General features: G+C 38.3%; 1 protein-coding gene and 1 long non-coding RNA gene across 4 annotated transcripts in view; one reads left to right on the top strand and one right to left on the bottom strand.

Moving 5' to 3' along the window:
* Window positions 1-26,922, bottom strand: part of LOC129534539 (uncharacterized) — a 43,708-nt gene extending 16,786 nt beyond the window's left edge. Inside the window, exons 1-3 of the long non-coding RNA XR_008681160.1 lie at window positions 26,710-26,922; window positions 24,391-24,549; window positions 7,158-7,225 (exon numbers count right to left, since the gene is read on the bottom strand). This is a non-coding gene — a long non-coding RNA (uncharacterized lncRNA). The remainder of the gene's footprint in view (window positions 1-7,157; window positions 7,226-24,390; window positions 24,550-26,709) is intronic.
* Window positions 1-27,156, top strand: part of MCM9 (minichromosome maintenance 9 homologous recombination repair factor) — a 114,979-nt gene that overhangs the window by 70,822 nt on the left and 17,001 nt on the right. For all 3 annotated transcript variants that reach the window (XM_055391956.2, XM_055391957.2, XM_031011914.3), the window contains one exon: window positions 7,799-7,973. In XM_055391956.2, the coding sequence (XP_055247931.1) occupies window positions 7,799-7,973 (175 nt within the window). The remainder of the gene's footprint in view (window positions 1-7,798; window positions 7,974-27,156) is intronic.

Raw genomic sequence — 27,156 nt, 5'->3', positions numbered from 1 at the left:
TCACTTTTAATCTGTACGTGTCTTTATATTTAAAGTATGGGTTTTCAAATATTGTTTGTTCTCACAAGTAGAAGCTAAGCTGTGAGGACGCAAAAGCATGAGAATGATATAATGGACTTTGGGGACTCGGGGAATGGTGGGAGTGGGGTGAGGGACAAAAGACTGCTTATTAGGTACAGTGTGTAGTGCTCAGATGATGGGGGCACCAAAATCTCAGAAATCAGCACTAAAGAACTCATCCACCTAACCAAAATACCACCTGTACCCCAAAAACTATTGAAATAAAAAATAAAATGAAATATGGGTTTTGTGTAAACATCTTATAGTTGGGTCTTTTTTTTTAAATCAGTTCTGACAATCTCTGTCTTAATTGATATATTTAGAACATTGATGTTTAAGGTGATTGATAGAGGTGGATTAATATTTAGTTAGTTTGTTTTCTGTTGCTATAACTAAATACCTAAGACTGGGTAGTTTATAAAGAAAAGGGATTTATTTCTTAGAGTGCTGGATGCTAGGAAGTACAATGTAGAGGTGGCACATTTGGTAAAGGCCTTCTTGCTGGTGAGGACTCTCTGCAGAGTTCTGAGGTGGTAGAAGACATTACAAGGCAAGGGGCCTGAGTGTGTTAACTCTTACTTCTCTTTTAAAGCCACTAATGCCCCACCCTCATGATCTCATCTAATCCTAATTACCTTTCAAAGGTCCCACCTCTCAAATACCATAGTCGGATTTCCCACCCTCTTAATACTGTTATGATGGGGATTAAGATTTAATATGAGCTTTAGGGGCAGGGGGACAAACATTCAGACCATAACATGTGCCATATTTGTTACTATTTTTATTTGTTGCCTTTGCTCTTTGTCCCTATTTTTGTCTTTGATGCTTTTTCTGCCTTTGAGCAGTTTCTGGTTTTGAGCAGTTTTTGTGATTCCATTTTCTCTCCTCACTTAGCATATCAATTATATGCCTTTTTAAAAACTTTTTTTAAAGTGATTGCCCTAGAGTTTGCATATGCATTTACAACTATTCTAAGTCCATTTTAAAATAACACTATACCTGTTCACAGGTAGTGTAAGTACCTCGTAATGACAGAATATTCCTAATTTCTCCTTGTCCTTAGATCTTTCATCTCATTCATTTCACTTATACATAAGCATAATTAAACATGTATATATACCTATGCATATACAATTAAATACATTGTTTCTATTAATATTTTAGACAAACTGTTGTCTATTAGATCAATTAAGAATAAGAAAATAAAAGTTTTTATCTTTCAGGTTTTTTTTGTCTAATCCTCTACTTTTCTCTGTAGAGATCTGAGTTTCTGACCTATGTCATTTTCCTTTTCTCTGAAGAACTTCTTTTAACATTCCTTGCAAGGCAGGTCTACTAGTAATAAATTTCTTCAATCTTTGAGAAAGTCTTTATTTCTCTTTTACTTTGAAAGGATAATTTTTCAGGGTACAAAATTCTGTTTTGGGATTTTTCTCTTTTAGCACTTTAAATATTTCACTTTACTGTCTTCTTGCTTGCATGGTTTCTGAGGAGATGTCAAATGTACTTCTTATGTTTGGTCCTGTATAGCAGGGTTCCCAACCATGGCCTGTTAGGAACCGGGCTGCACAGTAGGAGGTAAGCGGCAGGCAAGTAATCGAAGCTATGTCTCTGTTTATAGCTGCTCCCCATTGCTCGCATTACCACCTGAGCTCTGCCTCCTGTCAGATCAGTGGCAGCATGAGACTCTCATAGGAGCATGAACCCTATGGTGAACTGTGCATGCGAGGGATCTAGGTTGTGCACTCCTTATGAGAATCTAATGCCTGATGATCTGTCACTGTCTCCCATCATCCCCAGATGGGACTGTCTAGTTGCAGGAAAATAAGGTCAGGGCTCCCACTGATTCTACATTAGGGTGAGTTGTATAATTATTTCATTATGTGTTACAATTGATGGTGGCATCAGCCCATTTGGAGCAACTGCTGAGGGGATGCCAGCTGCAGTGTGGGAGGTGTGGCCAGGGCTGTACGCTCCATGGAGCTGGCAGGGGCCAGGAACAGGTGAGAGCCCTGCCTGCTACCAAGTTGGCTCCCCACACACCCAGGTGAAGCTACAGCCACCCAGCCATGGCTCTGGACCTAGGCATCCCTGCACTCTTGGGGGCCCAGGAAGCCCCCCTTCCCCTGAAGGCTTGGAAGTACCTTTTCCTGCTCCCTGGCCTTTCCCCACTCCTGGCTGTCACTCCAATTTTGGAGCAAAGTTGAAGCCAAGCCTGAACACTCTTGTGACCTGGCCAGGGGTGCCACCCCACTGCCTTGGCTCCTTCTGAAACTGTGGGTGCTGACAAGCTCAGGGAGGGAGGATGTCAGGGGGCTGAAGGTAGCTCAGCATGGGCCTACAGGCCTCCCTCAGCCTGAACAGCCTGGGCAACATGGACGGCATGTTGATGGTGGCAGGAAGCAGGCAGATTCATTCCTAGGCAGGAAGAGGTGGGTCCCTGGTGAAGCCCCACCTTCAAGCCAGGGACAGCCTGAAGCCTGAGGGCTAGGCTGCCGGTTCTGGATGGAGTCCACAACTTGAAGTGAGAACTTATGGTACTTTTTCCAGGTCCGCCCGTGGACCAGTCAGCATGCACTTCCTCCCTTCTGAGCCCACAAAAACCCCAGACCCAGCCAGACGCACACTCTCATCAGGTCAACCTGCCTGCAGAAAGGAGCTACCCACTACAGGTCTCTCTGCTGAGTGCTGGACACTTGTCAGTACAACCTGCCTGTGGAAAGCAGCTACCCACTTCGGGTCTCCTGAGAGCTGTTCTGTCACTCATGAAGCTCCTCTCCACCTTGCTCACCCTCCAGTTGTCCATGTACCTCATGCTTCCTGGACATGAGACAAGAATGCAGGACCTGTTGAATGATGGGACTGAAAGAGCTGTAACACAAACAGGGCTGAAACACGTCCCTCACTCGCCACATTGTGGGTGACGAGAAGGAGTGAAGAGCTGTAGCCCTTCTAGCTGCCCAAACATTGGGGCTCCCTAAGCCAGGGCTGTGACATGCTTTAACACCCTCTTTGGGGCTCTGCAGTTCCTGGTGTCTCCGAGCTTTTGGGCACCATCGCATTCCCTTTGTTCAGATGCTGGTGCCTGCAGTAGAAGCTGCTTATGGTACGTCTGGTCCAGCTGCAGCCTCACATGGAACCGGTACCTGGAGCTGCCCACTCCACCGCAGCTGGCATGCCTGGCTGTGCACAGTGGCTGGACACCACACTCATTCACTGACACACCTGTGGCCGTCCCATGCCTGGCTTGCCATTGGCAGACATGAGATCTGGGCCAGTAGTAGTGTGAGCCAAGTGCAGCCTGCTGGGCTGAATGGGTGGAACAAGCCCAGCAGATGTGAGTAAAACTCATGCAACGGCCCCTCCAATCACAGAGGTTTCCAGCTGGCAAAGCGACATCCTAAGGATCCTGTGACACGATGTGATAATAGAAATAAGGTGTACAACAAATATAATGCACTTGAATCATCCCTAAACCATCCCCACTCTGGTCTGTGGAAAAATTTTCTCCACGAAACCAGCCTCTGGTGCCAGAAAGGCTGGGGACCACTGCTCTATAGGTAAGCTGTTTTTCTTCCTCTGGCTTCCTTTATGATTTTTTTTTAATCTTTGATTTTCTGAAGTTTGAATGGAATGTGCTTGAGTGTAGGGTTTTCTTGGGCATTCATTTTGCTGGTGTTCTCTGAGCACCCTGGATTTCTAATTTATTATCTGACAGTATTTCAATGAAATGTTTCACAATATTGCTTCACCTATTGCCTCTGTCCCTTTCTCTCTTTATTGTTATTCTTTTATTCCCATCACATGTATGTTACACCTTTTGTAGTTGTCCCACAGTTCTTGGATAGTCTCTTCTTTTTTGTTTTGGAAGTTTTAATTGACATATTTTCAAGTTCAGAGATTCTTTCTTCAGATGTGTCCAGCCTGCTAATAAACCCATTAAAGGCATTCTTTATCTTTGTTAGAGTGTTTTTGATCTCTAGTATTTCTTTTTTATTGTATCTCAGAATTTCTATTTGTTTACTTACTTTATCCATCTGTTCTTTCATATTGTCTACTCTTTCCATTAGATCTCTTAGCATATTAATCATAGTTGTTTTAAATTCATAGTTTGATTATTTCAATGTCCCCGCCATATCTAGATCCGATTTTGATGCTTGTTCTATCTCTTCAAATTGTATTTTCTGCCTTTTAGTATGCCTTGCAATTTTTTTGTTGAAAGGTAGACATGATGTACTAGGAACAAGGAAAATTGTGGTTAATATGCCTTTAGTATTGCAGTGATAAGGTGTTGGGGAAGGGAAAGGATTCTATAGTCCTGTGATTAGGTCTCAGCCTTTTAGTGAGCTTGTGTCCCTGGGCTGTGAACTTCACAAGTGCTTCTCAGTTTTTTGCATATTCACCCCCTTGGGTGGTACCAGATGACTGGAAGGGGTTGGAGGTGGATATTGCCCTTCTTCCAGGTAGATAAGGCTCTGGTAAAATAGTTCCTTTTAAGGACAGGCCTTGTTAAGAACAGGAAGTTCTGGCATATTTCTAAATGGTTCCTTTTACCTCTCTCTGCCAGAAGCAAGAGTAGATTTTACTCTCATCTTCACTGTGAGTTGCTGGTAGAGCTCTCAGTGGTAAAACTCGCAGAAAATCTAGGGGTTTCCCTATGATGGGGTCCTTCTTGATTTTTCCACTGTGAACAATTAGCAATTTGCTAATAATAGTTCAAGTTTTCTTGCCTGTTTTTCTTACATAAAAGTTTATGCTCATGAATTTCTGCTCAGCTAAGTTGTGGTTCTCTGTATCTGCCTGACCATCTTCAATTTTGGGGCAGTAATTTGTCCTCTGATCTCATTTCTCTGATGGGTCTAAGAAGTTACTGATTTTTTTGTTTAGCTTTTTACTTGCTAGGTTGAAGTAGTGACTTCTAAGCTCCTTGTGTGCTAGACTGGAAACCAAAAGAATTCACAGCTATTTTCTCCAGTGTTTCCTTTCTTTCTTTATAGTTTTACACTTTACATTTAGGTGTTGAATTAATTTTGGATTAATTTTTATATTACATGTGAGGTATGATCAAGATTCATTTTTTCTTCTTGCATGAAGATATTCAGTTACTCCAGCACCATTTGTTGAACAGATTATCTTTTCTCCATTGAATTGCCTTTTTATTTTCTATAAAAAATCACTTGACCTTCTATGTGTGGGACAACTTTTGGATTCTGTTCTGTTCCAGTGTTCTATCTGCCTAACCTTTTTCCAGTACCACACTGATTTGATTACTGTAGCTTTGTAGTATGTCATGTGAGACCTCCAAGCTTGTTTTTTGGTTTGGCTCTTCTGTTTCCTTTGCTTCTCTATATAAATCATAGAATCACCTTGTCACTTTATTTATTTTTTAAAAAATCATGCTAGGATTTTGCTTGTAATTGCATTTAACTACAGAACAGTTTGGGGAGAATTGACATCTTGAAAATAGAGTTTTCCAATTTTTAAGAATTGACATCTTGAATATAGAGTTTATTTCATCTCTCAATTTGGTTGTCATGATTTCCTCTATCAGTGTTTTGTAGTTTTGCGTAGAGATTCTTGCATGTATTTTGTAAGACTTATACCCAGATATTCCATATGTTGACTTGTGTCCTCCAGCCTTGCCACACTCATTTACTAGTTCTAGTTGGTTTTTAGTGGATTATTTGGGATTTTCTATGTAATCATATTGTCTGCAAATTTAAACAGTTTTATTTATTTTTCAGTCTGTATGTTAATTATTTCTTTTCCTTGCCTTATTTCAGTGGCTAGAACCTCTAGCATGATTTTGATTAACAGTGATAAAAGAAAATCTTGCTTTTTTCTGATCTTTGTAGGAGATGAGGAAACATTCAGTCTTTTATCACTAGGTATGTTAAATATAGGATTATTGTAAATACCCTTTATCAAGTTGAAGAAGTTCTCTTCCGTTCCTAATTTTTTGAGAGTTTTATCACAAATGATTGTTGAGTTTTGTGAAATGTATTTTCTGTATCTGTTGAAGCAATTGTATGCTCTTTCTTCCTTAGCTTATTGATATGGCGAATTACACTGATTAATTTTCGAATGTTAACTTCACCTTGCATTCCTGGGATAATCCTCACTTGGCTATAATCTGTTATCCTTTTATGTATTGTTGGATTTGATTCATTTGCATTTATGAGGATTTTCGCATCCATATTAGAGGTACTAGTCTATAGGTTTCTTATAATATGTCTTTGCCTAGTTTAGTATGACAATTCAATTATGACAATTAGTATGATAATTCTGAGTTCATTAAATGAGTTGGGAAGTGTTTACTCTTCTATATTATTGAAAAATTTGTGTTGCATTGACATTATTTCTCAAATATTTGGTAGAATTCACTATGAAGCCATCTCAGCCTGCAGATTTCTGTGTTGGAAGGTTTTTAAATATTTAATTTTCAAAACAAATAAAGGATTATGGAAGTTATCTGTTCCTTTTAAACTTTGCATATTTCAAAAAACTTTGACTGTTTTGTCTAAGTTATCAAATGTATGGCATAGAGTTATTCATAGTATTTCCTTATTATTAGTTCATTGTAGGATCTATAGTTATGCCCCCTCTTTCATTCCTGATATTTGTGACTTGTGTCTCCTCTTTTTTTTTTTTTTTTTTTGGTCAGTCTGGACAGAAGTTATCCATTTTTATCAACAATAGTTATTCTTAATGTACTCATGTTTCATATACCTTTTAATGAGCTTTAGTTATATTTTATTTGAATATCCAAAAATCTCTAAGATATTTTCTATTGTTATCCTCTTTTGCAGATTAATAAAGTCAGGCTTGTATATATTAGGAAACTTGCCTATAATTCAACAGCTAGAATGACAGCTCTAGGATTCAAATCAAGTCTTGTTGACTCCAAAGCCTTTTCTTTTGACCATTCTGCTTTATTGACTGGTATACAGGACAAATAAAAATCAACAAGACATATGAAGAGAATCCCTTCCCTCATATTGTAACTGGAAGCAAACTTTTCATTTTCATCATTGGAATGTAATAATTACTATTCTCTATCACTGGACCCTTTTCTGTAAACAGCGTATAGTACACACCTTCTGTCATAAGGTCTCTGGAGATCTGTTTGCCCCTTCCAAAAGTTTAGACCACTCGACCAGAGGACCTACAAGGAGAGACAGAAAATTTGAGAACTTCTGGTTGCTACAAAATACTGGAGAACACACCTTAGATTTTTAGAACATAGGAGCTTATGAGGCCTTGCAGTGACTAGATATGTGAAGCAATTGTCCTGATGCCATCCATTCTTGGTTAACTGCAAATAAAAGTCTTTATGCCCTTCTCTTTAAAATGTAGGCATCTCTTTCCTTTCATAGGTTAAGATATGCCTTTTTTGTTTTTTTAAGACAAGATCTTGCTCTGTCACCCAGGCTGGAGTGTAGTGGCTCTAATATGGCTCACTACAGCCTTGACCTCCTGGGCTCAAGCGATCCTCCTGCCTCAGCCTTCTGAGTAGCTGGAATTACAGGTGCACACACCACCGTGCCCAGCAAATTTTTAAATTATTTGTAGAGACAAGGTTTTGCCATGTTGTCCAGGCAGGCCTCGAACTCCTGTGTTCAAGAAATCTTCTCACCTCAGCCTCCTAAACTGCTGGAATTACAGGTGTGAGCCACTGCGCCCAGTCAAGATAATGCTTTTGAAAATAAAAGTTAATATGGCTTGCTTGTTTCCTCAGGTCTGACGGTAACTGCTGTAAAAGACTCAGGAGAATGGAATTTGGAGGCTGGGGCATTAGTTCTTGCAGATGCGGGCCTTTGCTGTATTGATGAGTTCAATAGCCTCAAAGAGCATGATAGGACCAGTATCCATGAAGCAATGGAGCAACAAACCATAAGTGTTGCTAAGGCTGGGTAAGAGTTTCTTTAAAATCTATGGGAATAATGAGATTATTTAATATATGCTTAGGGGAAAATGTGAACCTTGTTGAGCTGTAAGGTATGTTTGGTCCTCTTTGGGATGATCAGTTACCACCCTTCAAGACACACATTAGAGTTTTTCCTTATTAGACGATAGAAGTGTGTGAGGAAATAAAAATGAGCTATTGGGAAAGAAAAAAGGAAAAGTAAAGTATAAATGTGGTTGACTAAACTAGTGGAAGGGATTTTTGAAGAGCTTTCAATGCAGGATTCAACTCATTCTCTTTTTCATTCAGTAAACATTGTATGTGTACTCTGGGCATATTTCTGTGTTAGGAATTTTGAAAAGTTCAAAGAGAAAAAAGAAATCATAGTTTCCGGCATTTTCCTTATAAATCCTAATGGAAGGTTGATTACAGCATATGGAATACTAAATAGTAAATAATGTAAGCATAAGATGAAATGCCTTTTGTGACTCAAAGAGGCTCAGGATTGAGCTGTGTGAGTCCCTGGCTACACATAAAGTGGAGGAAAAAAATAAGCCAGGTTCAGACAGAAATCTCACACAGGCACTGAAATGGTTATAGGAAACTTACCTGGCTACAAAGGCTGGCCACCAAACAGGCTGCCAGGTCATTCAAGCAGTAACAGGGCTAGAACTGTTTCTGTCTTAATGCTGCTATTATGGATGTGAAGCCAACTGATCAGACAGGTAGGGCTGCCAGCAGTGTCTTCAAATAGTTATGAGTACTTGGGAGCCAGGCAGACACTGGTATATAGAGATTCTATGAGATCTATTTGTATACTCCAGCAAAAAATTAATGGAGGAGTGAGGTAGAGGGAGGGGGGGAGAGTAGGATATAGCCCACCGGAAAAGATACAAGAAAGAACTATCAGACCTATTCATTTGTTCGTTCACTAAATATATATACTCATTAAAGACCTGCTATGTTTCAGGCATTGTGCTAGATGCTAAGAAGTACAAAGATGAATAGAACATTGTCCTTCAGGTGTTCACGGTTTTATTAGAAAAGATAGATAAAAATGACAGCAAAGCGATAAGTCCACAATAGAAGTGTTATAAGAAAATATACTTTAATTATTCCTTCTAAACTCTTTGATTGAGGAAATCAGAAGTATAGTTTATTAAGTGTCTTCAGAGGCTGGTTTCTTTTTTCATTATATCTCCATTTAATGAGCTTTTTGTGCTATCTGTAAGTATGTTGTAAGTTCCAAAATCAGCATTCTGTAGCTGATTCTGTTCAGTTATTGCACCAAAAGACCAGGCAGTTTGTCATAACCACAGCTACTTTGTGCACTGGAAAAATGCTTTTTCCACTCTGTGTGGTAAAGGACTGGTTTTGACTTTTTTTTTACTCCATCACTGAGAAATACTGTTATAAAATACAAGAAAAAAAAATTATTAAAAATGTGAAATGAAAAAGCAATGACATACAAATATTTCAGTAAATTAAATCCAATACTATATAAAAAGGGTTATACATTATAACCAAGTGGGTCTCATCCCAGAAATGAAAGGTTGGTGTATTAGACTAAAAAACAAAAAGCATATCCCAATAGATGCAGAAAATGTATCTGATGAAATTAAATACTCATTCATAATAAAAGTTATCAGCAAACTAGAAGTTTCTTTCCCTGTTTAAATGCTATCTATGAAAACCTACATGAGGCTGGGCACAATGGCTCATGCCTGTAATCCCAGCACTCTGGGAGGCCGAGGCAGGTGGATCACCTGAGGTCGGGAATTGGAGACCAGCCTGGCCAACATGGTGAAACCCCCTCTCTACTAAAAATACAAAAATTAGTTGGGCATAGTGGCACACGCCTGTAATCCCAGCAACTCGGGAGGCTGAGGCAGGAGAATCGCTTGAACCTGGGTGGAGGAGGTTGCAGTAAGCCAAGATCGTACTCCACTGTGCTCCAGCCTGGGCGACAGAGTGACCTCTGTCTAAAAACAACAACAACAAAAAAAAACACCTGCGTCTCATACTTCATGGTTAAAGACAGTGTTTTCCACTTAAGATTAGGAGCAAATTAAGGATGTCAGCTCTTCTCATTTCTGGTCAATATTGTACTAGAAGTATGGTCAGTTTAGTAAGAAAAAGAAATAAAAGACATTCAGACTAGAAAGGAAGAAGTCAAAACTGCTTGTATTCTATGTGGCATGATTGTCTACATAGAAAAACAAAAGGAATTTAAGAAAAGCTACTAGAACTTATAAGTGAATCTTAAAAGGTCAATGTATAAAAATTAATTTCTGTTTGCTAGCAGTGAACAACTGGAAATTGAAATAAAATATACATTTATAATAGCATCTCCAAATAGGAAGTATTTCAGGATAAATTTAGCAAAATCTATTCTAGATTTATACATTAAAAACTGCAAAACATTAAGAAAATTAAAAAGGACTTAAATGGAGAGATAGATACCTAGTTTCATCTGTCAGACTTAATATTGTTAAGATGCAAGTTCTCCCCAAAGCGATCTGTAGAATCACTGCATTTAAAAAAAAATTTGTTTTTGAGACAGAGTCTCACTTTGTTGCCCAAGTTAGAGTGCAGAGGCCCGATCATAGCTCACTGCAGCCTTGAACTCCTGGGCTCAAGCCATTCACCCACCCCTGAGTAGCTGGGACTTACAGGGACACACCACTATGCCTGGCTATTTTTTTTTTTTTTTTTTTTTTTTGAGACGGAGTCTCGCTCTGTCGCCCAGGCTGGAGTGCAGTGGCGCGATCTCGGCTCACTGCAAGCTCCGCCTCCCGGGTTCACGCCATTCTCCTGCCTCAGCCTCCCGCGTAGCTGGGACTACAGGCGCCCGGCACCACGCCCGGCTAATTTTTTGTATTTTTTAGTAGAGACGGGGTTTCACTGTGTTAGCCAGGATGGTCTCGATCTCCTGACCTCGTGATCTGCCCACCTCGGCCTCCCAAAGTGCTGGGATTACAGGCGTGAGCCACCGCGCCCGGCCCATGCCTGGCTATTTTTTAAATTTTATTTTCTGTAGAGGTGGGGTCTTGCTATGTTGCCCAGGCTGGTCTCAGATTCTTGGGCTCAAATGATCCACTTGCCTCGGCCTTTCAGAGCACTGATTACAGGCATGAGCCACCATGCCCAGCCCAGTGCAATTCTAATCAAAATCCCAAACACCACCTGTTCCCCAAAAACCTATTGAAATTAACAACAACAAAAAAAAAATCCCAACAAGCTTTTTTGTAGAAATCGGCAGGCTGGTTTTAAAGTTTATATAGAAAAGCACGGAATAGCCAAAGTGACTTTGAAACAGAAAAAATTTGGAGGACTTACTTTGTTTTAAGATTTGCTATAAAGCTGTAATTATCAAAACATTGTGACATTGGATAGACTCTTCAATGGAAGAGAGTAAAGGTCCAGAAATAGACCCACAGATAATGTCAATTGATTTTCAAGAACGATGTCAAATAATTCAACAGAGAAAGGATAGTTTTTTTTAATTGTGCTAGAACACTTGAATATTCATATGTTTTCCCACCCGAAAAGACCTATACCCAAATGGTTTATAGCAGCTTTGTTCATATTCATCCAGAATTATATAAACAACCTAGAAGTTTATCGACTGATAAATGGATAGGTAAATCTTGATAGACCCATACCATGGAATACTACTAGCAATATAAAGGAACAAACTGCTGATACACACATGAATCAACAACATGGATGAATCTTAAAAGCCTTATGTGAAGTGAAAGATGACAGGTACAAAAGGCTATATAGTTTGTTATTCCATTTATATGAAATGCTACAAAAGGCTAAACTGTAAGGAGAAAAATCAGAAATTTCTGCTAGGGGGTTAGAGGAAGAGAATGACTATAGAAGGGCATTTTTTTAAAAGATGACTTTTACTATATGTAAATTATGCCACATAACCCTTAATTTTAAAAATATAAAAATGCATATATTTTATTTGTAGATTCAACAGACATGAATTCACTCTGCCCAGTTGCTATTGAAGTTTCCAAACACTTACTCTTCCCATACTCATCTCTTCCCTGCTTGGTAACAGTGTATGAGTGGCAAGTTCACAGCTGAAGCTTGGGGTCAGGACAGTATACCTACATTTGGAAGGTTATATAAAGTAATAATAGTGCCTGGGGAGGCGATACCATTTATGATCAGTAAAATCCTTTTTTAATTGGAGTGACATCTTGCAAAGGAAATAATTTGAAGGATAAATCTTTAGATTGGATTTTTTTTTTTGTCTGTTGGAAAGGAGAAGACATAAAGCTGTAAAGCTAGAAGGTGAGAGATTTGAACTTTAATTATTTTGCTACTCATATTTATAGTCAAGTTTTCATTATTTCTCCTTTAAACCATCTGTCAAACATGTAATATATAGTTATGCACCACATAACATTTTTGTCAGTGATGGACCACATATATGATGGTGGTCTCATAAGATTAGAATACCTTATTTTTACTGTGTTTAGATATGTTTAGATGCACAAATACATGCCTTTGAGTTGCAGTTGCCTATGGTATTCAGTACGGTAACATGCTGTGTAGGCTTGTAGCCTCGGAGCAATAGGCTATACCATATAGCCTAGGTGTATAGTAGGCTGTACTCTCCAGGTTTGTCTAAGTACACTCTATGATGCTTGCAACAGAACAGATCGCCTTATGATGCATTTCTCAGAACATAGCCTCTTGTTAAGCAACCTATGACTGTATATTGAAAGGAGTTTTGCCTGAGAAGTACTTTGAGTATTTTGACTTAATGTAGTTTTCTCAAGAGCTGCTTTTTTAGACCACCGCACTGTGGTAGGCATTGTTATTGTGGTATTACTGTGCAAAAATTTGTATTATTATAGTTTCAAGATAAGATTCTTTCCTTGTTTCTGTTTTGTCTTAGCCACTATCTAGAATTTAATACCTCCTTGAACTATGACATGGATCACAACCAGTATTTTAGCCTTGCAATTTCTTTACATTTACGTAAGAATTTTTACTTTTCTGAGCATTTTAGCACATAGATTTCATTTAAAGATTACTATAATTATTTAATGCGTTAAAGGAATTACAGGATCTTTGTTTTCCTCTAGTTATTATCGTAAAACTAGCATTCTATTTTGTTCCTCACCCCACATAACTAATTTCTGGGTTCATAAAGACATTTGTACAATTTTATTATCATGCATTTTAAAAGATATTTAGTTCCTAAATATTACATAACCATGTAATTATGATAACTCTATTCAGTGGTTTGTACCTTTTATTTCTCCATCTTGAAAAGGTTTCTTTTTTCTTGATCAATTTAGTGAAGACATTTTCTAATTACCTTATAATAACAAAGCTTGGGTTCTTATGGTCTCCTCTGATCTTACTGAACAGTTCATTTCTAGCCTATTCCCAGGGATGACAGGACCACCATGTGCTCACTGGCATCTACTAGTAGCTGCTTTTGATTTGAGATGAAATGTTTCTAATACATGCTGGCCTGAAAATTTCAACCAGACTTCACATTTCTCACATGGTTCAATAATTTAGGCTGGGTACAGTGGCTCATGCCTGTAATCCCAGCACTTTGAGAGGCTGAGAGAGGAGGATCCCTTGAGCCCAGGAGTTCAAGACCAGACTGAGCAAGATGGCAAGACCCCCATCTCGATACAAAAAACAAACAGCCAGGAACAGTGGTGTGCGCCTGTAGTCCCAGCTACTCAAGAGGCTGAGCAGGCCCTTGAACCCAGGAGGTCAAGGCTGCAATGAGCTATGATCACGCCACTGTGTTCCAGGCTGGGCAACAAAGTGACATCTCCTTAAAAAGAATTAAAATTTTATTTAAAAACAGAGAAGTCATACAACCTGGGTTTGAGTCTCTTCTGTCTTGGATTATTAGGTTCTGTGTTTTCCATACAGAGAATGTGGCCTGAAACAAGAACCTCCAGGAGGAGCAGATGCTTCCAATAGATCAAACACTGCTTTAAACTGCCACCGTTGCCACTCAGTACAACAAATACCAACAATAACAACAGTGAATATCCCTTCATTTAAAGCAAAGCAAAATTAAATTGTTGATATTTTTGTTAAAAATAATTCAGTTAAAGAGGTTTGGGGTCGGAGGGACCTAGAATAAATTCCAGCCACTGTTACTACTTTTTTAATATTGTGGGTGATAACTGTCATCTCTGATACAAAAATAATAACACCCTTCTTACAGGGATATTCTCAAATAGAGTTCATGTATGTCAACTTAGGCCTGGGTCAGAAGATAACTTATGACTCTTCAAAATTATTTTATTTCATATGTGTATAAAGGTGTTTATAGGATTCTCTGTATTTCTGAATGCATTTACATCTCCAAAATAGTTTCAGAAATATTACATCAACACAATTACCAATAATCACAAAAAACTAATATTCAAGCTCTCTTTGCAGTCCTTTATTGTGCTTAGATATACCACTGAGGTTATATGTTGTTAAAGTGCATGTTCAAAAGTAGTTTGAATGCTTTTGTTTGTGTAGTTATATTATTTATTCGATATACAGTTAAGAAGTTGTCTTTGAAACTTCTGTTTTCATTCACTTATAACATTTGCTGTTTTTAGCTTTTTTAATTGTATTTTCCGAATTTGTAAAATATAGCTTGTTTTAACAAAGTCAAACCTATATAAAAAGACATACAAAAGAAATCACATTCATATCCCTACCCTTTCCATTCTGTTTTCTTCCATCCCTGATAAATATTCATTAGTTTCTGATTTGTCCTTCCTATGTTTCTTTTTTTGGAAAAATAAGCAAAACCCATGGGGATAGGTATGTGTGCCTGTTTATCCATCTCCCCTCTTTCTTATCCAAAAGATAGCAAACTGCATATACTCCTTGGCACTGCTTCAGTGGTACCCCATAGACGATGATATGTAGTATTCTTATTATCATCGTGTTTTAGAAATTCTGCAGTTTTGGTTTGTATCCCCTTTCTCCCAAGAGTTGCTTAGCAAGTTTTTAGTCTCTAAGTAGAAGGACCACTTTTTGATGTGAATAATTTCTAGTTTTATCCCATTGTGGTCAGAAAATGTTGTTTGTGTTGTTTCTTTAAGGAACTTCATGAGGTTTTTATCTTTGCAGCCTAATATAAGGTCAATTTAATACTGGCCCTTTTATGCTTCAGGAATTATATTCTCTATAATGAGAATATAATGTATATATATTATACACACACACACACACACACACACACACAAACTGTACCTTATAAATGATGTTATTTAGGTCTTCTATATCCTTACTTACCTTTTGTTTGTTTGATGCATTTTAGACCAAGAGTGGTGTGTTAAAGTCTCTTATTACTGGGTTTTTGTTTGTTTCTCTTTGCATCTCTTGTAGTTTCTGCTTTATGAAGGTAGTTGTTGTGGCCTTTAACATTTGTACTTCCTTGTCTTAAATGCTTTGTGGCCTGAATTTTACCTTGCCTATATCAGGATCACAACTCTGGATTTCATAATATTTATATTTGTCTAATATATCTTTGCTCATTTCTTTATGTTTAGCCTTTTGATTTCAATCTGTTCTTTTGTATGCAGCGTAGAATTGGGCTTAGCTTTATGAACAATCGAAAAATCTTTTTCTTTTAATGTGTTAGGTAAGCACACTTACATTTATTGGTATAATCAATATGCTTGGTGTCAACGGTTTTATTTTTTTAAAACTTACTGTGTTTATTTTTCTGTGCATTTAGGAAGGTTTGCTTTTTTTTTGGAAACAAAGTCTCGCTCTGTCACCCAGGCTGGAGTGCAGTGGCACAATCTCGGCTCACTGCAGCCTGCTCCTTCCAGGTTCAAGCAGTTCTCCTGTCTCAGCCTCCTGAAGCTGGGACTACAGACACACGCTATCATGCCTGGCTAATTTTTTATGTTTTAGTAGAGATGGGGTTTCACCATGTTGCACAGGCTGGTCTCAAAATCCTGAGCTCGGGCAATCTGCCTGCCTCAGCCTCCCAAAGTGCTAGGATTACAGGAGTGAGCCACTGTGCCTGGCTGCATTTTTATTATAGGTTAGGGGTTGGCAAACTTTTTCTGTGGAGATTAGGATAGCAAGTATTTTAGACTTTGTGGGCCAAACTGTTGGAACTACTCATCTCTGCTGATGTAGACAGTATAACTGTATCAATATGTCTGTGATGTAAACAAGAGAAGCCATAATATGTAAACAAATGGGAGTGGCTGTGTTCCAATAAATTTTTATTTATTGTAACAGATTGTGGGCTGCATTTGGACTGTAGTTTGACCACCCCTATTCTAGGGCTTACGTTTTATAATACCTTTTATAATGCCTACAGCCCCATTTCTCCTCACTTGGGAACTTTAAATAATATCATATGACTCCAGTCTATTAGCCATGTAGTAATCAGTGAGCCTATTTTACTTTCCCCTTTCTCCCTTCTTCTCTTCACTTAAATAAATAGTTGTAGTATTTGTACTTTGTCAGAACAAATAGCATTTACTTACTATTCTTCCACTTTTATGCTTTCTTTTGCTTTGGTCTATCTAAAATGAAGTGCTTCACCATCGGTCTTTTTGGGAGGGCCAGGGCATCATCATCATCTCTTGGTTGAATGAAGCCCATCCTCTAGCAGATGCCTTAGGAGGGGCTCCTGATTATTGTCTTGAATTTTTCCATGTTTCAAATCATTTTTCATAGCATTGACACTTGAAAAATGAAAGATAGCTTGGCTGGATATAAAGACCTTGGCTTACACTTTCTTTCCTAAAGTCTTGCTTTCTATGTTGCTATTGACAAATCTGATGCCATTCTGATATCACTTGCTCTAAAGGTGATTTAGTTTTTTTGCCTGAAGTCCCAGAGGGTTTTTTCCTTTATCTTTAAAGTATAATATTTTTACTAGACTATGTCTCAGTTGATTATTCCTGGTCAGTTTTTCTAGATATCAGTGAGCCTTTGACATGTATTCTTTTATCCCTGGAAATTTTTACTGAATGATTGTTTGACACTCTAGTTCAGTTCTTTGTTTTGTTTTTATTTTTCAGAAGCTGTAATTATTTATTTGTTAGAATTTTTCCTAGGCTCTGCAGCAACCACTTTTTTTTTCTTAAACTTCTTAGCTCATCTGTATTTTGTTTTATTCTCTTGGCTATTTTTATTCCTCTCCTTAGCACCCTTCATTATATTTTCAGTCCTGTCGGTCCTTTCTTAGATACCTTAGATTCAAATGTTAATTTCTTTTTTTTTTTTTTTTTTGAAGATTCATGGGGCACAGGAGCATGTTTGTTACATGGGTATATTACGTAATAGTGGGGCCCATCGCCCAAATAGTGAACACCAGTCCCCAGGAGGTAGTTTTTCAACCCTTGTCCATGTCCTTTGCTCCCCAGTTTTGGAGTCCTCAGTGTTTGTTGTTTCCATCTTTATGAACATGTCTAACCGTTGTTTAGCTCCCACTTAAAAGTGAGAACATGCAGTGTTCGATTCTCTGTTTCTGCCTTAATTAGATGTTCATTTCTGAGAGTATTTCCTCTTCCTCCCTTTACATCCATTTCTTTCTTCAGTTTTATCATCTCTGGATATACATCTTCTGCTTTTTGGTGCTTTTAGATTGTGAATTTTTGAATTTCTGATTTGGAATGGTTTTTCCTAGTTGCAAATGTTTGCTTAAGGATATTCAAGTCAGGACACTGTGTTACAGATTTCCTTTGCTTTGTGGGGTTTTTTTGGGGCAGGATAGGGAGATGAGTGTTTTATCAATGGAAGTATTTTTATTCTTGTAGTGGTTTTATGGAGCTGCATATTATTTCCATTCATTTTAAAATGTCTTATGTTTTTCTGAATCATTATTAGTAGGTATTCTATTAAGGTGATGGTGAGGTTGGATGGTATACTAATTTTTAGTTCAGAGGAATCTCAGTTAAGTGCATTTTAGTTAATAGTGTTTTCCATTAGGGGATGGTTGATTTGTCTGTTTTGTGGTTCTTATTTGTTTCTATAGGATGTTTAATATCCACTGCTTGCCTACTTCTTCCCCTGATCACCAAGACTCCAGGCGACTCTTGCCCCTTGCCGGTCTCCTCTATCTACTCCGGGATCCTTCCCATGACTGCCAGCTCTGGTCCCCGGAACTTTCAGGCCCCTCTGTCTATTCTCCAGTAGTCAATGACTTTGATTCACAAGGTCTGAAACCTGTTCTCAATATTTCCCCACTCTACATGGGATTCTCTCCTCCTCCTGGCATTTTATCTGTGTTCTCCAGCATGAGGCCCCCATTACTTTCTCCTCCTTTCACTTAGTCTCCACTGATCTTTCCACTCCAGTAAGGGCTCTAGAGTTAGCTTTGCTGGTTTCTGGTGTTTATTTCTCTATTTGTATATAAACTGAAGTTTGTAGTATTCTTCCAGTTTCTTTGTTAGTTTTTAGTTTGATGAGTTTTGTTTTATGGGTTTATTTGCTTGCTTTGTTTATCCGTAAGGTCTTTGGAGGATACGTTGAAGTATGACTATAAGTAGCTGCCATTATCATATGGGAACCTAGAAATCAACATTTCATTTTTTAAAGTTATTCTTTCTTATATTGTTTAACTTTTAAATGTTGACTTTTACTGTATATTTTATATATTTTTAATATATTACTCATGTTATTTCTGAACCACATATAGGAAAAGTAATTGGAGAAGTGGTTGTCTACAATTATTTTGAAGAGCTCAAATATAGAAATGGAATTAGATTTGTTCATATCCTTTAGAATCAATGGCTGGAAGGTTCAGGGAAGCATATTTAAAATTAGTACAAGGAAGACTTATTAATGGTTAGCGCTGCCTAAAGATCAGGTAGGTTGCCTCTAGGGTTATAGAGGCCTTCAGGTTTAGACTAGAAAAAATTTCTATAAAAAATTCAGTTATCCAGTGAGTAAATAGATAACCTTTAAGGTTAACCTTTGCCACCTATGACAGGCTGCAAATCATGAGCTGGCCTACAAATTCAGCTGTAGGATGGTTTATTGTAGACTATGTACATAAAATATGGTTTTATATTTTATTACAAAACATTGAACATCCTGTGCTAGACATGGAAAAAGTTTAGGAAACATCAAGAGCTCTCCCCCTTCTCCAGTGGAATTGAAAAAATAAAGTAAAAAACGACCAACAAAAAAATTTTTTAAAAAGAGCTCCGCGCTTTTTTAGTGACTGCAAGAATACACTGGGCATAGAAAGAATTACTGTAATAATTGAGGGCAGAGAGTCCAGAGCTAGTCTGGGCTATATGGCGGTTCCAGCTTCACAACTTACTAGCTGAGCACATTACTGAACTCTCCGTAACTACTGTTCTACTGTAACATAATTTGGGGGAAAGGGAGTTTATTTAAAGTAGATGTATATATATTAGCAGCTGTATTATCTCATCGCCACCACAGCATCAGAAGTTTATTCATCTTCAAACCTATTCTCTTTGTTATTATGACTCAGATACTTATTGTTGCTGATTTTTTTGTGTGTGTTTGTGGGTCTTTTAGGCTTATTCAGCTCTTCTTAGTAGATGAGTTCTCCTTCCTGTCTCCGTTTCAAATGCCCTCTAGAGAGACCCAGTTAAATACAGTCATCCATATTTAAAGATTTATGCAAGACCAGCTCTAGACTCCTGGCTAGTTTATTGATTGGCTGCTCTTGGGTCAGGTGCCAATCACTGCTGTGGGCAGCGGTTCCTGTATGGCTGTTTACACAGAAGGAATTGTGGGGTTATGTGCTTGGGGTACATTCCAGTGTTTGGCCTGTCTAGAACTGTAATGAAGACAAAGAATCACTTAAGAAATATACTAAAGAACAGGTGATAAAATAAGAGTCTGTTTGTCAGCGCTGGGAAACAATTGTTTAGACAGACAGAACAGTCTGGACAATCAGTGTGTATAGGAGGTAACTCTTCATGAGAAAAGTCTTGAGTTCAGCGGGTTTCAAAGAGACAGGCAAAAAGGATGGTGAGGGTTTAAAGACAGTACTTAGTCTTCTGTACCTATTGAGATGAAGACTCTAGTTCAGGCTCTGTAATAGTTTTTACAGTTTCTGCCAAGATCATAGCTGTCACCAATTACGTGATCTGCTTTCTTCCATTTAAGTTGTCCTTTTAATTTTTTTTTTTAACTTTGCTTTTGACATAATATCACTTACAGAAAGGTACAAGAATAGTACATGTTGGCTTTTTTGGGGTTGTGTGTACCCCTAGTTACAATTGTATATCTATCATCTGTTTGGTGGTGGGAACCAGTGAAAACACTAAAAGTTCCACGTTAACTCATGTGTTCATTTTTCATAACACTCTGTCTCACTCTACAATTTAAGAATAAGTTGGATGAGCCTCCACAGTAGTTCATCCAACTTTTTTGGCTACCAGTTTTCAGAATCTTAAGTTCATTACCCCTAATTAGAGGCCAGTTAATCTTCCTGATGCAAAGTGTACAGTTAACTGCCAAATGCAAAACTCCTGAGAAAATGTCTCTAGAGACTTATAGCATGCCGTGAAGTTAATTAATAGCAGATAAGAGGGTTAAGTGTGCAAAGGGAACACTTTAATTATGAATTCTACCAAAATAAAATACTCTGAATCTATTAAGAAAAACCTTATCTACTTCTCCACCTAGAATAGGAATCCTTCACTGAGTCATCATCATCTAGATATTCTGGGGCCCTGCCTCTCTAACCACTTCAGATTTTCCTTTGAGACATTTGGTACCTTGCCACATCATTTTCAGAAACTCTTGAATATGTCTGCTTTTGCTTTCTTTCCCTTTTTCTCTTTCTCGTGTCTCAAGTGACTAAAGTTTGGCTGATTTATGAAGCAGTTTTGATTTGAATTATCATTTCCCTTTAATGCAAACCACCGGATCAGAATATCTGACTGGTCTCCAAGGCTACAGGAAATTTCTCATATATATATATATATATGTTTTGTTTTGTTTTTTGTTTTTTTGAGACAGAGTTTCACTCTTGTTGAGTGCAGTGGCGCAATCTTGGCTCACTGCAACCTCCATCTCCCGGGTTCAAGCGAGTCTCCTGTCTCAGCCTTCTGAGTAGCTGGGATTACAGGCATGCGTCACCACACCCGGCTAATTTTGTATTTTTAGTAGAGACAGTGAGGCAGTAATTAATAGCCTGCCAACCCAAAAAAGCCCAGTACCAGGCGGATTCACAGCCAGATTCTACCAGAGGTACAAAGAGGAGCTGGTACTATTCCTTCTGAAACTATTACAAACCATAGAAAAAGAGGGGCTCCCCCCAACTCATTTTATGAGGCCGGCATCATTCTGCTATCAAAACCTGGCAGAGACAACAAGAAAAGAAAATTTCAGGCCAATATCTCTGATGAACATCGATGAGAAAATCCTCCATAAAATACTGGCAAACTGAATCCAGAAGCACATCCAAAAGCCTGTCCACCACGATCAACTTGGCTTCATCCCTGGGATGCAAGGCTGGTTCAACATATGCAAATCAATAAACGTAATCCATCACTTAAACAGAACCAATGACAAAGACCACATGATTATCCCAATAGATGCAGAAAAGGCCTTCAATAAAATTCAATACCCTTTCATGCTAAAAACTCTCAATAAACTAGGTATTGATGGAACATATCTCAAAATAATAAGAGCTATTTATGACAAACCCACAGCCAATATCATACTGAATGGGCAAAAGCTGGAAGCATTCCTCTTGAAAACTGGCACAAGACAAGGATGCCCTCTCTCACCACTCCTAGTCAACATAGTATTGGAAGTTCTGGCCAGGACAATCAGGCTAGAGAAAGAAATAATGGGTACAAATAGGAAGAGAGGAAGTCAAATTGTTTCTGTCTGCAGATGACATGATTGTATATTTGGAAAACCCCATTGTCTCACCCAAAATCTCCTTAAGCTGATAAGCAACTTTAGCAAAGTCTCAGGATACAAAATCAATATGAAAAATTCACAAGCATCCCTATACACCAGTAATAGACAAGCAGAGAGCCAAATCATGAGTGAACTCCCATTCACAATTGCTACAAAGAGAATAAAATACCTAGGAATACAACTTACAAGGGATGTGAAACATCTCTTCAAGGAGAACTACAAACCACTGCTCAAGGAAATAAGAGAGGACAGAAACAAATGGAAAAACATTCCATGTTCATGGGTAGGAAGAATCAATATTGTGAAAATGGCCATACTGCTCAAAGTAATTTATAGATTCAATTCTATCCCCATCCAGCTACCATTGACTTTCTTCACAGAATTAGAAAAAACTACTTTAAATTTCATATGGAACCAAAAAAGAGCCCATATAGACAAGACAATCCTAAGCAAAAAGATCAAAGCTGGAGGCATCACACTACCTGACTTCAAACTAGACTACAAGGCTACAGTAACCAAGACAGCATGATACTGATACCAAAAACAGATATATAGACCAATGGAACAGAACAGAGACCTCAGAAATAATCCCACACATCTACAACCATCTGATCTTTGACAAACCTGACAAAAACAAGCAATGGGGAAATTATTCCTCATGTAATAAATGGTGTTGGGAAAACTGGCTAGCCATATGCAGAAAACTGATACTGGACCCCTTCCTTACACCTTATACAAAAATTAGGATGGATTAAAGGCTTAAACATAAGACCTAAAACCATAAAAACCCTAGAAGAAAACCTAGGTGATAGCATTCAGGACATAGGGATGGGCAAAGACTTCATGACTAAAACACCAAAAGCAATGGCAACAAAAGCCAGAATTGACAAATGGGATTTAATTAAACTAAAGAGCTTCTGCACAGCAAAAGAAACTATCATCAGAGTGAACAGGCAACCTACAGAATGTGAGAAAATTTTTGCAATCTATCCATCTTCCAAAGGTCTAATATCCAGAATCTACAAAGAACTTAAACAAATTTATAAGAAAAAAAAACCACATCAAAAAGTGGGTGAAGGATATGAAAAGTCACTTCTCAAATGAAGACATTTATATGGCCAACAAACGTGAAAAAAAGCTCATCATCAGTGGTCATTAGAGAAGTGCAAATCAAAACCACAATTAGGTCATATGTCACACCAGTTAGAATGGTGATCATTAAAAAGTCAGGAAACAGATGCTGGAAAGGATGTGGAGAAATAGGAACTATTTTACACTGTTGGTGGGTGTGTAAATTAGTTCAACCATTATGGAAGACAGTGTGGCGATTTCCTCAAGGATCTAGAACCAGAAATACCATTTGACCCAGTAATCCCGTTACTGGGTATACACCCAAAGGATTATGAATCATTCTACTATAAAGACACATGCACACGTATGTTTATTGCAGCAGTGTTCACAATAGCAAAGACTTGGAAGTAACCCAAATGCCCATCAATGATAGACTGGATAAAGAAAATGTGGCACATATATACCACGGAATACTATGCAGCCATAAAGGATGAATTCATGTCCTTTGCAGGGACATGAGTGAAGCTGGAAACTGTCATTCTCAGCAAACTAACACAGGAACAGAAAACCAAACACTGCATGTTCTCACTTATAAGTGGGAGTTGAACAATGAGAAAACATGGACACGGGGAGGGGAACATCACACACTGGGTAGGGGGCTAGGGGAGGGATAACATTAGGAGAAATACTTAATGTAGATGATGGGTTGATGGGTGCAGCACACCACCGTGGCACATGTATACCTATGTAACAAACCTGCACATTCTGCACATATATCCCAGAACTTAAGGTATAATAATAATTTTAAAAAAGTATAAGTCATATTGTACAAGCAATCACCAGGACTCTTTCCGTCTTGCAAACTGAAACTCTATACCTGTTAAAAAAAACTCCCATTTCCTCCTCCTCCCAGCCCCTGGCAACCACCATTCTACTTTCCGTTTCTATGGATTTGACTACTCTAGGTATTTCACACGTAAGTGGAATCATACAGTATTGATCTTTCGTAACTGGCTTATTTCACTTAGCATGATATAGTTAAGGTTCTTCCATGTTGTAGTATGTGTTCGCATTTTCTTTCTTTTTAAGACTGAACAATTTTCCATTGTGTGTATAGACGCGTTTTCCTTATCCATTCCTTTATCTATGTACGCCTGGATTTTCTCCGCCTCTCAGCTGTTGTGTGTATAGTGCTGCTAAGAACATGGGTGTGGGCTTCATTACTTAACAGTGGCTACCTTACGACCATCTAAAGCAGATTTCATGCTCAATCTAAGTGACTTTATACAACTGAGAAAATTTACTGGGCCTTTGTTCAAGCTTTTTTCAGTTTTGCTTCTTACTGTCTGGGGTCTAGAAGCAATTTTTTTTCCCTAACACTTCAAAACCTCAAATTTCTGAGATATCTTCATTGCTTTCCATTTCTCTTTGAAGATTGGTCAGTTTTTTCCTGTGCTCACCACGTGCCTGCAATGCTTTGCCAAAGGAAGTTTTTCTTGTTCGTGTCAGTCTGATGTGGATTGAGGGTGGTATGCTCTGCTCCGACAATGATTCCAGGCCCAAGCTCCTTCTCTCATGTGGCTCTCTGACTCCAGGGCTTTATCCTCTTCTGTACTCCACTAGTAAAGAGAGAGAAAAAGATTGCACAGGAAGGCTTTTAGGGGCCAGACCTAAAAGTGGTTTATGTTCTTCTATCTTTACTTCATTGTCCAGACTTGGCATCATAGCCCTACTTAACTGTAATGGGAATAGGAAATACAATCTTGCTCTATTCCCAGGATGAAAAGAAAACAAGGTTTGGTGAACATATAGCACCTGGTGCCACAGGCTGGAGATAAATTTGGAAGTACCAGCATATAGGTGGTGATCAAAGCCATAAGTAAAGATGAGGATCATCCCGTAAAGGGAGTAATGGGAGACCTTCACAAAAACAAGGGCACTTTCTTAAGGGTCTTTACTGGTAAAAATAACTTTACAATGTTAGGTTACACAAGTTATTAGTAGAACAGTTACTACTATGTTTGTAGGACGTTTAAATGTGTGGATTAAATAAATGTAAAAGTAGTTTTTTCAGAGACTGGAATGTCTTTACTTCTTGAAGTTTAATACAAAAGAAATATGTATCAGCATCCTTTTATGACAAAGCCTGTAAATGTAAAATAATGCTGAATTTCAGAAATACTGAACTAAGTAAAGATTTATTTTTGTCGTTTAAATTATGTACATTTATTAAGCATTTACTATGTACCAGGCAGTGTGAGGATTATAACAATAAATCACAATCTCTCAAGGAAGACCACATTTAGTAGGACAAAAATAGGCTGGGCATGGTGGCTCACACTTGTAATCCCAGCCCTTTGGGAGGCCAAGGCGGGAGGATTCTTGGGGTCAGGAGTTCAAGACCAGCCTGGGCAACATAGCAAGATTCCACCTCCACAAAAAATTTTCTGAAAATCAGCTGGGCATGGTGATGTACACCTGTAATGCTAGCTACTTGATAGGCAGAGACAGAAGGATCACTTGAGCCCAGGAGTTTGAGGTTGTAGTGAGCTGTAATTGCTCCACTGCACTACAGCCTGGGGAACAGAGTGAGACCATGTCTTTTAAAAATATATATATACATATAAAGTAAGGCAAATAAATTGATGCCCAAAATCCCAGGCAGAATCGGCAGTCTGGAAGTAAAAGCGCATTGATTTTGGAGCCCAGCAGATCTAGGTTTGAATCTCAGCTCTGCTCCTCTCAGTGTAACCTTGGGGAAGTTAATATTCCTGAACTTCTAGTTTCCTTATTTCTAAGTTTGTGATAATAGCACCTACCCTTCAGGTTGCTGTGATTAGGGATGATCTTTGTAAACCTAATGCAGTGCTTGCTTGATATTAAAAATGTAGTTATTTTTATTAATATTGTTGAAGAAGGTAGAGTTCATATGGGATAGAAAAATGAGTTACCTTACAGTCTATGAATTCATTCATTTAGTATTTAGTGAGCCACTACTACACGCAGTGTACTTAGGATTAGATTGTATGTATGTATTTGTGTTTGTTTTCTAAAGCCCCATTTAGTTTTTTAAAAAATGTTTGTATCACAGGTCTGTACCCACCAGGTTTACATACGGTCTTCCCCACTTTCAAATGCCTAGAGACCACCCTGTCTGTCCTGGCACTGTCTTCATCCTCCCTCTTTGGTACGGGGATCTGCCTGACTTACCTCTCATAATCTCCTCTTCCTCTGCCCACTCCTGTATTTTCCTTGCTCCTATTTCTGCTGACTTCACCTCAGACAGCCTTTTTTCTTTGCATACAAATTTTTGTTAGTTCTCCCCACCCCCAACTTTTTTTTTTTTTGAGATGGTCTCTTGCTTTGTGAGTGCAATGGCACAAGCTCGGCTCACTGCAGCCTCCACCTCCCAGGCTCAAGTGATTCTCCCAACTGAGCCTCCCAAGCAGCTGGAACCACAGGTGTGTACCACCGTGCCGGCTATTTTTTGTATTTTTAGTACGGATGGGGTTTCACCATGTTGACTAGGCTGGTCTCAAACTCCTGAGCTCTGGCGATCCACCAGCATGATTCTTAAGCTTAAGCTTTTCTAATGGAAAAATTAATTCCCCCAGTTACCTTAGGCATAATTTACCACCTTCTTTCTGTGTTCGTTTTTCTTCTCATACATTGGAAAACTTTCCAATTATATCCCCTATAGATCTCCAGGTGTCCTCACCGAAGTTTCTCCCTGCTGATACTAATGCTGATACTGACACCAGCACTCCTTGCACACTTACGATCTGGCAGGCACTCTGCTCCACCTCTTCTTTCCCCAGCAGTCCTGTTGTAAACTAATTGGCGGCAGAGATGAGATATATACCTTTTTGGATTCTCAGTACAGCTTTTTGCACAAAGGAAATGGTCTATAAATATTGGTTGGTCAGAGAGAGGATGAATGAACAATTCATTTGACCTAGCATTAAAAATAATTTTATAAAAATTATGTCATATGCAATTGTATTTTGTTTCATTGCCAGTGTTGTGGACATTTTTAAATAAGAAATACAAATAGTCTGTCTTCAGTGTGGGTTAAATGTGCTTTTGTGGGTTACTTAGGAACCGCTTATTACATTGTTCTATGGCAAATTATATTCCAAGTTCTATACAACTGTCTTTACAAAAGCCATTTTGACACATAAATTATAAGATGTGGACTGTCCAGAATTTTTCCTTGTCACTAATTT

The sequence above is a fragment of the Gorilla gorilla genome, chromosome 5 (assembly GCF_029281585.2).
Source record: "Gorilla gorilla gorilla isolate KB3781 chromosome 5, NHGRI_mGorGor1-v2.1_pri, whole genome shotgun sequence".
In the NCBI taxonomy this organism is placed as follows: Eukaryota; Metazoa; Chordata; class Mammalia; order Primates; family Hominidae; genus Gorilla; species Gorilla gorilla.
Note: the sequence above shows the minus strand (reverse complement) of the source record. Positions and strands in the feature narration are given on the sequence as shown.